Genomic DNA, 14,254 nt, shown 5'->3' with positions numbered 1-14,254 from the left:
TGGTGTATTGATAAAAAGGTTTGATCAAAGCCAAACTGCAAGATCCAAAATGATGATCAAATGGACTTAAAGAATTATATCGCATCCTTTTGCTCATTAAGTCTCTAAATTGTGGTTTTAGATTGACGTGATAGCAATACATCTTTAAAAAAAAGACAACACTGTCCAGTAATCAAATCCAATCTAAGTGTATTGGATTGATATTTCTTTAAATGCGTTATTTTCTAATGGCATTGTTAACTTTATTTACAGATTTTTTCTCTTTGAGTCTATTTTGAAATGTTATTTAATTTTTTATTAAATCAAGTACACTATGACCAAATAAATGAACTATCACCTTGAGTCTCGAGGTGGTTAAATGGCATAGCTCGTGAAGTCAGTTCAGTTCAATATAAATTGCCTTTGCACTTTGTTACTAGGGACCAATTATCAGCAATAATTGTCAGCAATAGAAAAAAAAAACATTGGTAATGTTTAGGTTACCAGCAATTGGTCTCAGCATCAATTACTAACAGCATTTTTCAAGATTCAAGAACTTGTCACATAGCCTAAAAAAATAATGCAAGGCCTTCAAATAAATGTGCAAAAAAGTCCCTTCCGCATGCAACTTCAACCATAGATATAGAACATATATGTATGACGTCAACTCATGGACCTATAAAGAAAACTCAACCATGGACATATAAAGAAAGGCTTCAACCATGGACATATAAAGAAACTTCAACTCTCAAGATTTCCCACTCAGATGTTAACTTCCGGGTAAAGACAGCGGAAACACTTATCCCTGCAGAAAGGCGGATCCCTCTCGGCTACTTTGCCTTTCACAACTTCTTTTCAGCCTATTTTTACCTGCCATTCATAGGCGGATCCCAGACACACGCCGAAATCCGACATAAAATACACCTTTTAATAAGCCTATTCAACCGAGACCGTGTTCAGCCGTTCTGAAACACATTCCCCACGACAGGAAGAGTTTTCCGGCTGTAGCTCGTTAACTTTTAACGCATTAGCACTAGCATTCAACTTGACGACTGCCCTGCTGCAGCACAACAGGGAAGGAGAAAACACCGGAGCTAACACAGAAAGATGGGCGATAAAGAACTGATGTGGGCATTGAATTGCGGGGACATGGACGAGGTTAAATCCAAACTTACGGTAAGGCCATTCTGACTCGACACGTTTCTTTTGGTAGTGGCGTGCAACACATATCTGATAAGTGGTTGCTAAGCTAAGGCAGCAAACGCCTGTCAGCTAGCTAGTTAGCTAACTGTAACCGAAGTTGGGTAATATTAAGTTGGGTAATTCAACGTCGACAAGCTATGTTGGCTCGCTGGAGACGTAACGTTATCTGTTTGTGTGTGTTGCTTTTACTTAGCTTTACCTAGCGTGGCAAGTTTTAATGTAGACGTATCATAGAAGTCTGAGGTTAGCATAGCAACTTCTAGACATTTCTACACCTACCTAGAGATAAGACACCGAGGCAGTGTTTTGCCTTGCTAACTAGCTGAGCTCGCTGCAACCGCATAATACGTGAGTCGTATATGTTTTACAATAAACGTGGATGCTTCGGGTTTCACTGCATGCTGAGTTCGGTTACCAAATGACATTGTTGCCACTTTTCGCAGAAAGCAACCGGTTGTTGAGCTAACCAACAATAGCATCAGCTGGTAAACACTGTGGATAGGCGGCTAACAGCTACTGTATGTCTAATGTAAAGTCAGCAGCAGGAACAACAACAACAACAATAGCTAGCTGTTATTCATCCAGTGTATCTGTGTCGTAAGGGCTTCTGTTGGATACATTTAGTGTGTTTAGCATGTCAGCAGTGTTTAGCAATGTTTGGTGGGCGGTGGTCCCAGCTGTAGCAATGGAGATGGAGGCCCAGCACAGCCTCCGGTTCCCTCCACACTAGCCACCAGGCAAAAGCCCTGTTATGTATTGTAACGTAGCCCACTTAATTTTCATTTGTATCCACCTGGCCACTGTTTTATATAGCAATTTGTTTTGAATTGTATTGTAGGCCTATGTAAATATGCATTTTAAAAGGCCTGTGTACTCTGTGAAGCATATAACATTCAGTTTTAAAAAGTGCTACACAAATAAATATGTACTTAGTTAAAGGCTACTCTGATTCCAGTTTAGGGCTAAACCTTGCTGCTTTAGAAAATATTGTAAGACAAGTGTCCTTACCTTTGCTGGACAAGGCAATTTTTTTGCTTTTACAGTCGCTTATGATTTAGTCCTAAATGTTGACTTGATATATTTATGACTTATAGTTAATAGCTGTATGATTTTCATGCCATAAATACGGTTATTGAATTTATTTTAATAGATGCTATAAAGTTTAAAAACTACTCTTGCAATTCAATCCATTGCTCAGATCTCCACTTGCGCTCAACATTCATATTTTAACCACAGTAAAGTCAAAGATAGATTGTGTGTGTGTGACACTTAAAGTTCAAATGTTTTTTTGTTTTTTGTATGGGTTCTTATAATTCCCCTATTACTCCATATATATAGTTTAGTTTAGTTTAGTTTTATTTGTGCAGATAAACAAGATATAAATGACAAGAAGATGCGCATAAACATACATAAATGCACGGGTGGGACAAAAGAAACCCTGAAGGGCTTATAAGGGATGTCCACCTGATATTAAAATACAATAAGGTAAAGAAAAAAAAAAAAAAAAAAAGACAAACAAAAAAATTAAATTAAAGAGCTAAAACAACTACAAAGTCATGTTACAAAAATGAAAATACATTTAAGTACATATAGTAAAAAAGCAAAGTAAAGATGTAACTAACAAGCAAAAAGACAATATAACATACATTCAGTTTCACACAGTATCGTAAGCTTTTAAAATGAGGTACATTTTAAGATGTTTTTTGAAAGTAACTAAAGATGAGTGTTTACGTGAGTAACAGGAAAGCTGTTCCAAATGACTGGACCTCTATCCCTAATTGAAAACTGTCCAAGATTTGTTCTGTAAAATTGACGGTGAAGGAGATCTACAGATCTGGTCTGATGACTATGGATCTGTGACCTGGTTATAAAAAAACTGTTAAAAGAAGAGGGAAGTAAATGATTGAAAAACTGGAAAACAAAAGTGCCGATCTGAAGAGTATTCACATCATATATGCTTAACAACTTCAGACTTTGAAATAACGGAGCACTATGAGCGTCCCAACTGGAGTTTGTTACAGTTCTAACAAACTTTTTCTGTAACATAAAAATCAAATCTAGACTGGTTTTGTATGTGCTTGCCCATACTATATTTCCATAGGATATAAAGGGATAAATAAGGCAGTAATATAAATCCATACAAATTTTTCTTGACGGCACAGGTCTTACTCGTCGTATAACCCCAATGTTTCTCGCTAATTTATTGGACACCTGTGATATGTGTTTTTTCCAATTGAGCTTATTGTCAATAAATACCCCTAAGAACTTAACATGGGAAACATTTTCGAGTGCATTGTTCGCCATAAAAATTGGCTGGATATGATCAGATAGAATAATATTTTTAGGCTTGAATATCATATAAGCACACTTCTCTACATTAAGGGATAATTTGTTGAATTTGAACCAGTTAATCCAACCGATCAAGTACGCTATTCATTCGATCTATCAACTTGTGTTCATCTTTATCGGTAATGAAAATATTTGTGTCATCGGCATACAAAATAAAAAGAGCTTCTTCAGATATTAAATGCAAATCATTTATGTAAATAAGGAATAAAAGAGGTCCAAGTATGGAGCCTTGAGGAACTCCACACTGTAGATGACTGTGAGTCGAGTTAGCTCCATTCCATACTACAACTAGTAGATACTATCAGTGAGATAGTGTTGAGAAATATGTAAATGTTTCTGATATAATAGTACAGGGATAGATTAGGCACGTGGTAAGTATGAATCTTATCTTTTGCATTCAAACCACCATTCTAGTAGTGAATCTCATCTTGAGTGTGAGTACTCATTATAGTTACAGTATTTTGAGCGAAATCGGACTATGGAGACACTTCCATTAACAGGTTAATTGTACATCCACAAGCAGTGCTTTCTCATGTCTCTGCAGTACTGTGTCCCTTCATATATAGTGGAAATTCAAATTCAAATGTATTTTTTTCAGCTGCAGCCATTGAAGCTTACATTTGTTAACACTATGAAGACTATGGAAGAGGCTGTGCTTCATTATTGCTAATGGATTCAGTCAGATTGAGTGACAATGTGGAATAATTGCGTCTGTGTGTGTTGTACTTGACCGTGGAGTTTGTGATAAAGGCGAGTGAGCGAGAGAGGCAGGCGGCACTGCACTGGATGATGATATTGTTGTGATTAAGTCAGTGGTCACAGTTTCAGACCCAAACTGTTTTGTGTGTCATCGCATTTATCCAACCACAGGTGGTTGGAAACGGATATAAGTGATGCACAATATAAGGTGTATAATATATTAACCTGGTGTATTAAACAGGTTTTCTGCTCTTTTTTTTCTTTTATTAAGATTTGAATCTAAATTAGGATTTATTTTCTATTTTTTGATAATTATAGCTGTCGTTTCAAAATAGGAAATACCATTATATATAATATTAACAAATGCTGTTACATGTTGGTGTCCAGTAGCCATTGTTATTCCAACTTCCACCATACTATAGGCCCCTAATACTTACATAACTGGATGGCAGGGACAACAAATGTTTGAGCGGCGCCTGCACATTTTAGGCCTTTGAGGATTTCTGCAGTGGGTACATGTTGTTTTTTTTTTATTTAGACAAAAGACACAAATTCAGATATTTTAACACTTTATTGATATCATTATATTATATCTAATCTAATGTCAAGTCAACAACATGCATGTTAAAGATACAAAGTAGCTCTCAGTTGTGATACTCTCCTATTCCCCCCCCCCCTTGATTTGCATTTTAGATATATTACATTTCCTCTTAGCTGCCCTATGGATACCGGATAACCGTGCCAGCTCTGTCATCCCCAGATCAGATGTTTTCATATGAGGGTTTTGTGTAACGAGATATACCTTCATCTTTCAGGAATTTCTAATCCTATATTCTCTTATGAAGGCCCATTTCTGCGTGAATGAATATTTTTTTTGCCCCCATGTACAGAAAATTAGCTAATCATATACAGTTTTAAGAAAAGTTGGACTGACAGCCCTAAGCTGATTGATGTGCCTTTTCATTAGGTGTTGTCAGTGGAAGGCCAGCTGGCACACGCTACGCTGTGAGTCTGTGTGTGTGTGGTTGTAGTGGTCAGTGAATTAAGAAGGGTTGTGTGAGTGTCTGTCTTTTCTCTTTGCTCTAAGGTTGACAGTTTGAGGTCTAACAGCAGGGAAGTGAAGGGGAGAGGATGGTGCATGTAATTGTCACTTCATTTCAGTATGCGGGCTTGTAGCAACTGTGAGAGTTTTAGTTTGAAGAAAGAAGGGTCCTCAGATCTCCCCTAAATGCCCACTGTTGTCTTGTGAGAGCTCACAGTTTGTTTATTTCAGCCATGTTAATGTGTTGTCTTCCTTTTCTTTCCAGGCCGAAGATATAAACCGGACCCTGGAAGGTGGGAGGAAGCCTCTGCACTACGCTGCTGACATGGGTCAAACAGATATGGTGGTGTACCTCATTTCTAAGGGAGCAGATGTGAACGTAAGAGCAAAAACAACCAGCTATCATAATTTTCTTCTTGCATTTATTTATTTATGAGACCAACAAAAAAAATACTTTGTCTATATCTGCTTTCCTTTATAGTTTTGCTTGTTGTTAAACTTCTTGTTGTTGAACTTTGCCTGAGCATTGTCAGTTTGATTGGAACTAGCCTGACTGTTAAAACAGTTTATCAAATGCTATTACAGTCATTGTCCATTATTTTATCCAACACTTTCTGTAACAATAAACTGTATATCCACTGAAAGGACACTTACCTTACCAAGTTTCTATGGTGCCCTGCGATGCTCAAGGCACCCACATTAGCAATGTGCAGCTCACCCCTTGCCTGAGATTTGATGCAACAACCCAACATCATATAGCACTGGATCAGTATTCTCAGACAGTGTTTTAATGTTCTACTAACATCCAGTCTTGGCTTGTAAGCTCACTTCTACATTTCTCTTGATAATGGGCTCTGCTAGTGGGAGATAAATCTAGTGTTGCAGTTGCAGTGTGCTTTCCTATAATTTCCCAACACGATAAGGGAGAAGTAAAACCTCTCTCACTGGAGTTCTTTTTCTTATTTACTTTCTTTTAAAAATGACTTTCCTAGTAGCATTTGTAAGATATAATTTCTCCTTTTTTCCTCTCCCTGCAGGCTCCAGACAAACACGGGCTCACTCCACTGTTCGCTGCCATTTTCGAGAATCACCTCGCCTGTGTCAAGGTCCTGCTAGAAAAGGTTGGTCCTTTTTTATTTGAGCCCGCTCGAAACCTGCCTCTAAATAAGAGTGCCAGGCAATGCACGTCGTAGTGTCAGAAGCAATGAGTGCTGATGGGGTAACTCATTGGACAAAAGGCCCTTTAACACAGCCCTTGTGGTGGGTGTGCTGGAATGTTCATAGAACATCGCACAGTTTTGTTGCCGTTCACGTGTTGTGTGTCTGCGTTTTTCTGTGGTTTCATTCGCAGGCCATTTCTCCCAACGAAATCCTGCCCCATCTTTTCCTCTGTAGTTTTAGCACTGGAATTTTCTTAGGTAGAGTCAGGCTTGTTGTCAAAATCAGTGAATATCCCCTCACAATCCGCTGTTCAAAAAAAATCCAGTGTTAATATGCAGCCTAGGCTCTGTAAACAAAGTGTGTAAACAAATGGGGCCCATCAAAGCCAGCAACATACCCATATAGGGTGTGTATTTACGCTGGATTTTTTTTTGTTCAGCAGTAGCGGACTGTGAGGAGATATTCACTGATTTTGACAAATAGTGTTTTGACAACAAGCATTCTCCAGAATCGCTGACTTCCACCTTTGTTAAATGCCATCCCCAGTCAGACAGATGCGAGTGTGCCACACAGTCACAGCTGTGAGGAGAGAGACAATACTGAGTCAGGCCCAGCTGGCATGGGCTTTAGAATGGGCTCCTCAATAACAAGCATGCCGTAATGTATGTCCATTACAGACCACGTCATCCAGCACAAGAAATCACAATTGGGCCTTCAAATGGAACGCCCAATTTGTAAGTGGAGGAGCTTGTCTGTCGGAGGGTCAATGCCTCTTCTTGCACTTCTTACTTAAAGCACATCCACACCAGGCCATATACATATAAATGACAGCTATGCTGCTCTTCTAGGCTTGTGTTCTATTTCACCAATGCTAGGATGAGAGAAGCTAGGATGTAGAGGACTGCATGATGTCATGTGGAAGGCTCGAATGCTTTACTGTATGTGTCTACGGAAGGAGAGACAGACAGAGAGATAGATATGCAGGGGTTGAGGGTGAATGAGCAGCTGTCTGGCTAAATGAGGCAGTGTAAATGAAAGCTTCTCTACTCAGTTGTTTCACGTTGGCATCATCTCGGCTCAACAAAAGTAATGGGAAGAAGGGAGGGGGCATTCACAAGCTAAGCCACACTACCGATTTGGGAAGTCCTTTTTTGCACTCTATACACTTGCATTCGGGCAGACTTTTCAATCAGTTCACACTTTTATTTGAAAAGAGGAAACTGTAATTTTACGTTTGGGGAACAGTAGTTTTCGGTGAGAGGCACTTCCGTGGCTTGCCACTGTTTACACGTTGGCTATATTAGGGCCCTATTTTCATCAGCACAGCAGCACAAACGGCTTGTATCAACTGGCCAACAGTCTTGCAAGCAATGGTACAGCAGCAGGCTACTGGCCGTCAGTACTGTTTGTTGGAGATAAACCAATGCTTTACAACCTATATTCGACAGAACTCCGGTTTGGATATAAGTGGTGTTTTTTCATCATTTGCTCTGGTATATATCAGCTATAGGTTGTAATAACTTTCATTAGTATTGTGATGACAAGATGGTGGAATGATTCTCTTGTTTGTCTGATTTTCCTCACCCCTTCAGGCTGTCTGCTAGATGACGCATTTTATGTCTGTGGGAGTTTTTAATATCACATAGTCAATATCACTTCCACATGGGCTTAAAATCAGCATAGTGTCCCTGTAGGCCACAAGCCTGGCTACATCTGAAGGAGGCAGCTATGCTAGTGCCACATCTGTATTGGAAATGAAAGACCCTGGGGTGGACCTTTTCAAAAAAACAGCTTTTGTCCGTAGTATCATATGAGACAACACAGGCAGCCAAAGCTCATCTGAAAAGGGATTACGGTGGAAGGTGAAGATATGAGTGAACCCCGCGGGCTGGCTCACCTCGAGGCTCTGTACTCATCTCCACTAAGCACCAGCCAGGATTAACACCCAGATGCAGCCGAAAGGTCACCAGAACCTCAGGGACCAGATCACAATACATCTAGCCCTGGCAGCTATAAAACCTTTACCGTGCGTCTTAAAGATATAGTCACCGATTCTGGAGAATGCTTGTTGTCAAAATCCCATTAATCAAAATCAGTGAATATCTTCTCAAAATCCACTAAATTTACTTTACTGTGTGGACGCTGAAAGAATATCTAGTGTCAATACACGGCCTATAGTCTCTGTAAAGGCCAGGACACACCGGCCCGATAATCGGTGTGTTCTTGGCACTTTTTTGGCCGCGACGCTCCAGACTGGAGCTGCCTGAAACGGCAGACTCCATTTTCGGGTAGTCGGACCCGTGTGTCCTGGCCTTTTAAAGGTCATGTTGCCAGCTATTGTGGGCCCTCTTTGTTTACAGACCATTTGTTTACATATCAGTTTAAAGAGCCTTGGCTGTGTATTAACACCAGATTATTATGTCAGCGCACACAGTACAGACAGGTAGCGAATCATGAGGAGATATTCACTGATTTTGCCCACAAGCCATCTCCAGAATCGCAGACTCCACCTTTAACCCGAGTTGAATAGATTGTCCCAAAGCCACACTATTGACTGTGCGGCTGCATATCCACTCTATCTGGCGCAGCACCTGTAGCACCACCGCCACCACATTGCAAAGGATAAAAGGAGCCCACTGAGAATACTGTTCGACTGTCGGACATTCTTGTGTTGGCAGACATAAATGGTTCCCTGCTTCCCCATGGGAGCCGACCCCTTCCCCCCGACCGGGTGCTGTGTTGTTGTTTGCAATGAATTATGGAATACCATTTTTAACCTCAATAGATGACCCCTGTCAAAAGATCCTGTGTGAGTGCTTACTACAGAATACAGAGGCTGGCCAGTTTAATTTTAAGTCAACAATAATAGGGCACGCACAGGCATTACACACATGAATGCACACAAAAGTTTTTTCTTTCTTTCTTTACATAACCATCGACTAGAAAGAATTGTATTCATGTGGCGTCAATTCCTATTTTTGTATTTGAAACTTGACCTTACTGTTCATCCTTATTATTATTTTGTGCATTTGTGTGTGTGTGCACATTATACAAAGTAAAGCAAGGTTATGGGGTTCAGGGTTTTCTCCGCCAAGTATGAAAACAGGCTTATAGACATTATCTTCCATAGGGGTTTGCACACTTGATTTATTTCTGTTTTTGCACACAATACTGAGTCATGAAAAATTTACTCAAATACACAGAATACTGTAAAGATTGATGTGTCAGTACCCACTCCACAGTGGCTCAGAGACTAGTCATGTAAATGTCCTTAATATATTAATTCTCTTACTAATCATTTGTAATTTTTCAAGAAAAAACTACCCAACATTTTCTCAATTGGGTCTATACCATTTTGTAGTCCTTCAGCAATCCCATGGTAACTTTGGGCTTTTGCATTTTAAAAGAGTAAAACAACGTGATCATGTGAACTCCAATCAGGCTGATTTAACTGCTCCACAAACACCTTGTTCTGTTGACTTTGTTTACCAAGTTTGTTCTCCCAAGTTGGACTAAGTTTCAGTGCAGCTCCATAATAGTAATTCCAAATACTCTTGTTTATTTTTCTTACACCTTTACAAATCGATAATGTTTGACTGCTGCCGGCAGCTCAGCCATTGAGTTATGCTGTGGCCCAATATTTGAAGACTTATACTTGGGGGACCTTTCGATTCAATTCACAAGAGGCATAACACAAACTTTGAGATTCTTCCACCTCTAAGATGGTGGTATACACAGATTATATAATTGTATTTTGTCAGATGTTTTTTGTTTGTTTGCCAGGCAAGAGCAGTGCTGTTGGTGAAATGGTTCCTCACTTCTAAATAAGGCATGACGTGGAGTCGGTTACCAGGTTGTAACGACTTCCCCAGGGCTTAAGACTTACCACAGTGGAGAGCGCTATGATTGATTATCAGGTAGCAGATGTGAACGGGTCCACAGCTATTTAAAAAAATTACTACAAATAATTTATCACTATTTAAATTTGGGTCGGCTATGTTTTAATGTTAAAACTTCAGAGTAGGAGGGTTTTGGTTTTCCCCAGAAATCTGTCCTGTTATGCAACTTGCACTGCATTTGTGTGCACTTGCCCTGCACCTTCTTTAAAAAGTTGATGGGACTTTTTTTGTGCAAGACGATTTACGACTTTATTTCCCTTGGTTTGAACCTGTTTCCCAGCAAAATGGGTTTTCCAGGAAGGTACAGGTCTAAACCAAGAAATAGCACAGTAATCACCTTTTTGAATTGTTCTTTTCCAACTTATTTTTTTTGTATGGTTTAAACAAACAAGATTGTTTTTTTGAGCTTTTCAGATGCTGGTAGGTTATGTCTGTTTCCCATCTTTGGCTGGTGGTTTTATCATATTTACCGTACAGACATGAGTGTATCAGTGATACCTGACTATCGACAAGAAAGCAATTAGACGTATTTACAAAAAAAACGTCAACTTTACCTTTTTAAGTATCCAATATTAATTTGGGATCCTCTGTACATTTTCTTTTTTTTAAGCCACTGTGTGGTGGTTAAAAACTAGTTCTCCACTAAATGACTTTCGGTCACAAGTTGCCATAGATCAAGTGTTACACAACAGGGCTTTAACATAATTGGAATTTTGTGTTAACACGTGCACACTTTGTAGGAATGTGAACCATGTCATGAATTGACAAATCCCTCTCTTAGTTTGCCTTTCGTATCCTTACCAATTATAGATGGAGATTTGACAGTTAACGCAATCGGCCCTGGTAAATCTCTCTTGCTCTGGACACGCTCTGTTGCTCCTTTGGCATGGGAATTTGAACCCAGACAACCATCCTCACACTGCACTAGATGCGGGGCACATGGTTTTTGATGGCTTGCTTTTCCATGCAACAATAGACTCTCTCTGCCATGGCTCTGTGAGCCCTTTGCGAAGAGGCTAAAGTTGGCGGGCAAAACAAAGGGACGTCTCTCCACTTCATACTTCTTTACTCCTCTGTTGCTCATTAAATACTTTGTCACAAAATAGGCTTTCAATGCATTGCCTTTCTTTCCATCTCTCTTTATATTTGTCATGTGTCCTTACTAATGCAAATTATTTTGTCCATGCCCATTTGTATCACATTCATTCAATTATTCTTCAGAGCTGAAATGGGTTTGTGATTTTCCCTGCGTTCCCTTGCAGTGCCGTACCAAACCGAACTGCACCGCTCAGTGGACTGCTTTAAAAACGTCCCCTAAGCCTTTTTATGGTAGGGAAAACCCTGGCTCCAAAGACAGTCCCTGCTCTGGTAGTAGTACTTTGCCCAGGTTCACAAACTGTCAGGCATATGTCACTTCTAAACGGATAGAGTTTTTAGATTCAGGTCTCTTGCTCCTCACCTTAAGCCCGGGACTCGGTGAACTGAAGTTGGCATCATACTGCGAGGAAGCACTTACTAAGCACACTTAATATTCATCTCCCCCTTCTCCTCCACAGGGAGCTGACAAAGACCGAAAAGGACCGGACGGGATGAGTGCCTTTGAAGCTGCCGAGAGCGACGCCATAAAGGCTCTGCTCAAGTAAGAGAGAGAGAGAGGGAGGGAGAGCACGGTGTGGGAGGTGGCTGGACAGGTGGGTGACCGACCAACCGGACGGACAGATGGATGCAGTGGTCCACTGACAGAAGACGGATTCGCCCCTTTTTACCCTGATCAACCTCTGTCTTCACACACTGCTTTTGTCTGTTTGTTTGGAGGGTCATTTTGTCCGTCTGGTGATTTTCCCTTTTACCTTGTTTCCTTTTTTCATTTTCCCATTTTCCCAAGGTTTTTGGGGATAGGATTCTCTCTTCTTTTGTCCTCTGTTTTCTAGCCATTTAACAGAAGGACACGTCAATCATGTCTCCCTTAGGGACCAAACACTGAGGGGAGCGCTCTCGCAACCTGGATCCTAGAACACACTGCTCAGACTAGAAAAATCACTCTGTAACGTAAATGCAAAGCTTAGCACTTAAATACACAAACTCATTTGCGGTTCACTCCTAAAACTGTAAAGAAATCAAATGTTAATAGATCAGTTGTGTGTTAACATTTTTACAACTTCAATATAAGTATTGTATGGCCAGGGCTTTGTCTCATGAACAGTAATTGCACTGTACTATAGTAGTTTGAAAAGGAAGGTTCTAAAATTTCGTTATAATAACCTTTCATTATGTGTGGCCTCTTCCTTTACCTTTTTTTTCTTTTTAATAGACCAAACTGTCCCTCCTATCTAGAAATTTTCGAAATGTTGGTTGAATGAGGCCCAGGGGTCATATTTTCCTTTTTCTACTTGGAATATCACTTACATATCAACTGGTGTCTTTGACTAATATAACTTGAGTAATATGCATAAAATATATTCTGTATTTGACCACCAATCACCCTGCTGGCTAACTAGAAAGACTTGAATGTTGCAATTGTAAAAAAAAATCTGTTACTGATTCCCTTTTTGAAGCAATGTTACCAGCACATAATAAAATAAGGAATTTTAGAAATGTGGTAATTTTGTCACCCCTGGAGTAAGATTTCAGAGCGAGAAATACCTTTTTTGTTGCAGCTTCTATGTGTGTTTTGTAATTCATAGGCTCTGTGGGCTTCAGGTGATGATTGGTAAATGGGGGTTAGAGTTGAAACTAGATGGTGGGGGGCCGTTAGTATTCCCCTTCCCTTGGATTTGGTTAGAAGCCCTGCCTGTTTTGCTGCATGTCAAAAATGCCTCTGCTTTTATGCTAAGAAAAGGTCGCTGGTCCTCTCTTGGTTGCTTTCAAATAAATAACTACAATATAATGGACAAAAACAGATGCTCTTGCTGACTTTGTTGTGACAAAAAGTCTGTAAAAAAAACAGAAATAAAAATGTCTATAAAATAATCTGTGATTGGAAAATAATTTATTTTCAAACTTCAAACTCCTAGGTTGAGCCTAAACTACATTATCTATTTGATAAGGCATGTTATTGAAAATATTGTTTTAAATATTTTATTTGATATATAATCATTCATTCTGCTGTTTCCAGTACCATAGCATTTGATTAATAACTTTCCGGTGCATTCATGCTGTTTGACAATTTTACCCTTAGTATTTTCATAGCCTTGGGCCATCTTATCAGTGTTTGTGAATATGTATTTGTGAACAAACGCTTAAATGAACCTCCACACTCTAATCTTTGTTGTCATACCAATCCAACGCCTCGAGCTGTTTCATTTTGAAACACAGACTGACTCCCACTAGATTTGTCTGGATTCAAATGAGCTCCATTGTTATTATGGGCCGGCAATTCTAATTCAGAAAATCCACTGCTCTACACAGACATTTATAGCAATCATGCCAAGTATTTGTCCTAGTCTTCTTCTGTTTATTTTGTATGACCAATGTGTAACAAATTCCTTTCTGGTCTCATGAGCAGAATAAGAAGTCGAACCTTGTGCGACAAAATGCCTTGTGTGTCAAAATTTTACTTTTTATAAACCAAATAATTTTAATTAACTTTAACTTTAATTACCATAAACTTCTTGGACTATTTGTATGTGGCACCTCTTTTCAGCTATATTGTTCAACCCCAATACACTCAAAACAATACAAAGATTGTCGAGGGCCACGCCAAGCAACAAACCAATAATTGGACTTAAACATTGTACTTACTCCACTGTTCTGCTCTGCGGATTAAGGTCACATTCATGTATGGTGTGGCCTTGTAGATCGCCAGATAGACCATCCAGCAACCAGATGAAGAGAAATGAAGAGCACAATAGAAAAGAGAAAATGTTTCGTCGTTCTCAGGTGAATAATCCTAAATGTTTTACGCTTCACTAATTCACACTGT

At 39.5% G+C, this 14,254-nt stretch overlaps 1 protein-coding gene across 1 annotated transcript; it reads left to right on the top strand.

Annotated features, from left to right (window-relative positions):
- Window positions 1–783: 783 nt before the first annotated feature.
- Window positions 784–13,633, top strand: mtpn (myotrophin). The gene is made up of 4 exons (XM_080050942.1): window positions 784–1,155; window positions 5,538–5,651; window positions 6,310–6,393; window positions 11,889–13,633. The coding sequence occupies exons 1-4, from the start codon at window positions 1,087–1,089 to the stop codon at window positions 11,973–11,975; spliced, it is 354 nt and encodes a 117-aa protein (XP_079907068.1). The 5' UTR covers window positions 784–1,086; the 3' UTR covers window positions 11,976–13,633.
- Window positions 13,634–14,254: the final 621 nt, after the last annotated feature.

This window comes from Ammodytes marinus (assembly GCF_949987685.1).
Source record: "Ammodytes marinus genome assembly, chromosome: 22".
Classification (NCBI taxonomy): Eukaryota; Metazoa; Chordata; class Actinopteri; order Uranoscopiformes; family Ammodytidae; genus Ammodytes; species Ammodytes marinus.
The sequence above is the reverse complement of the archived record's forward strand: the minus strand, read 5'-3'. Positions and strand labels throughout refer to the sequence as shown.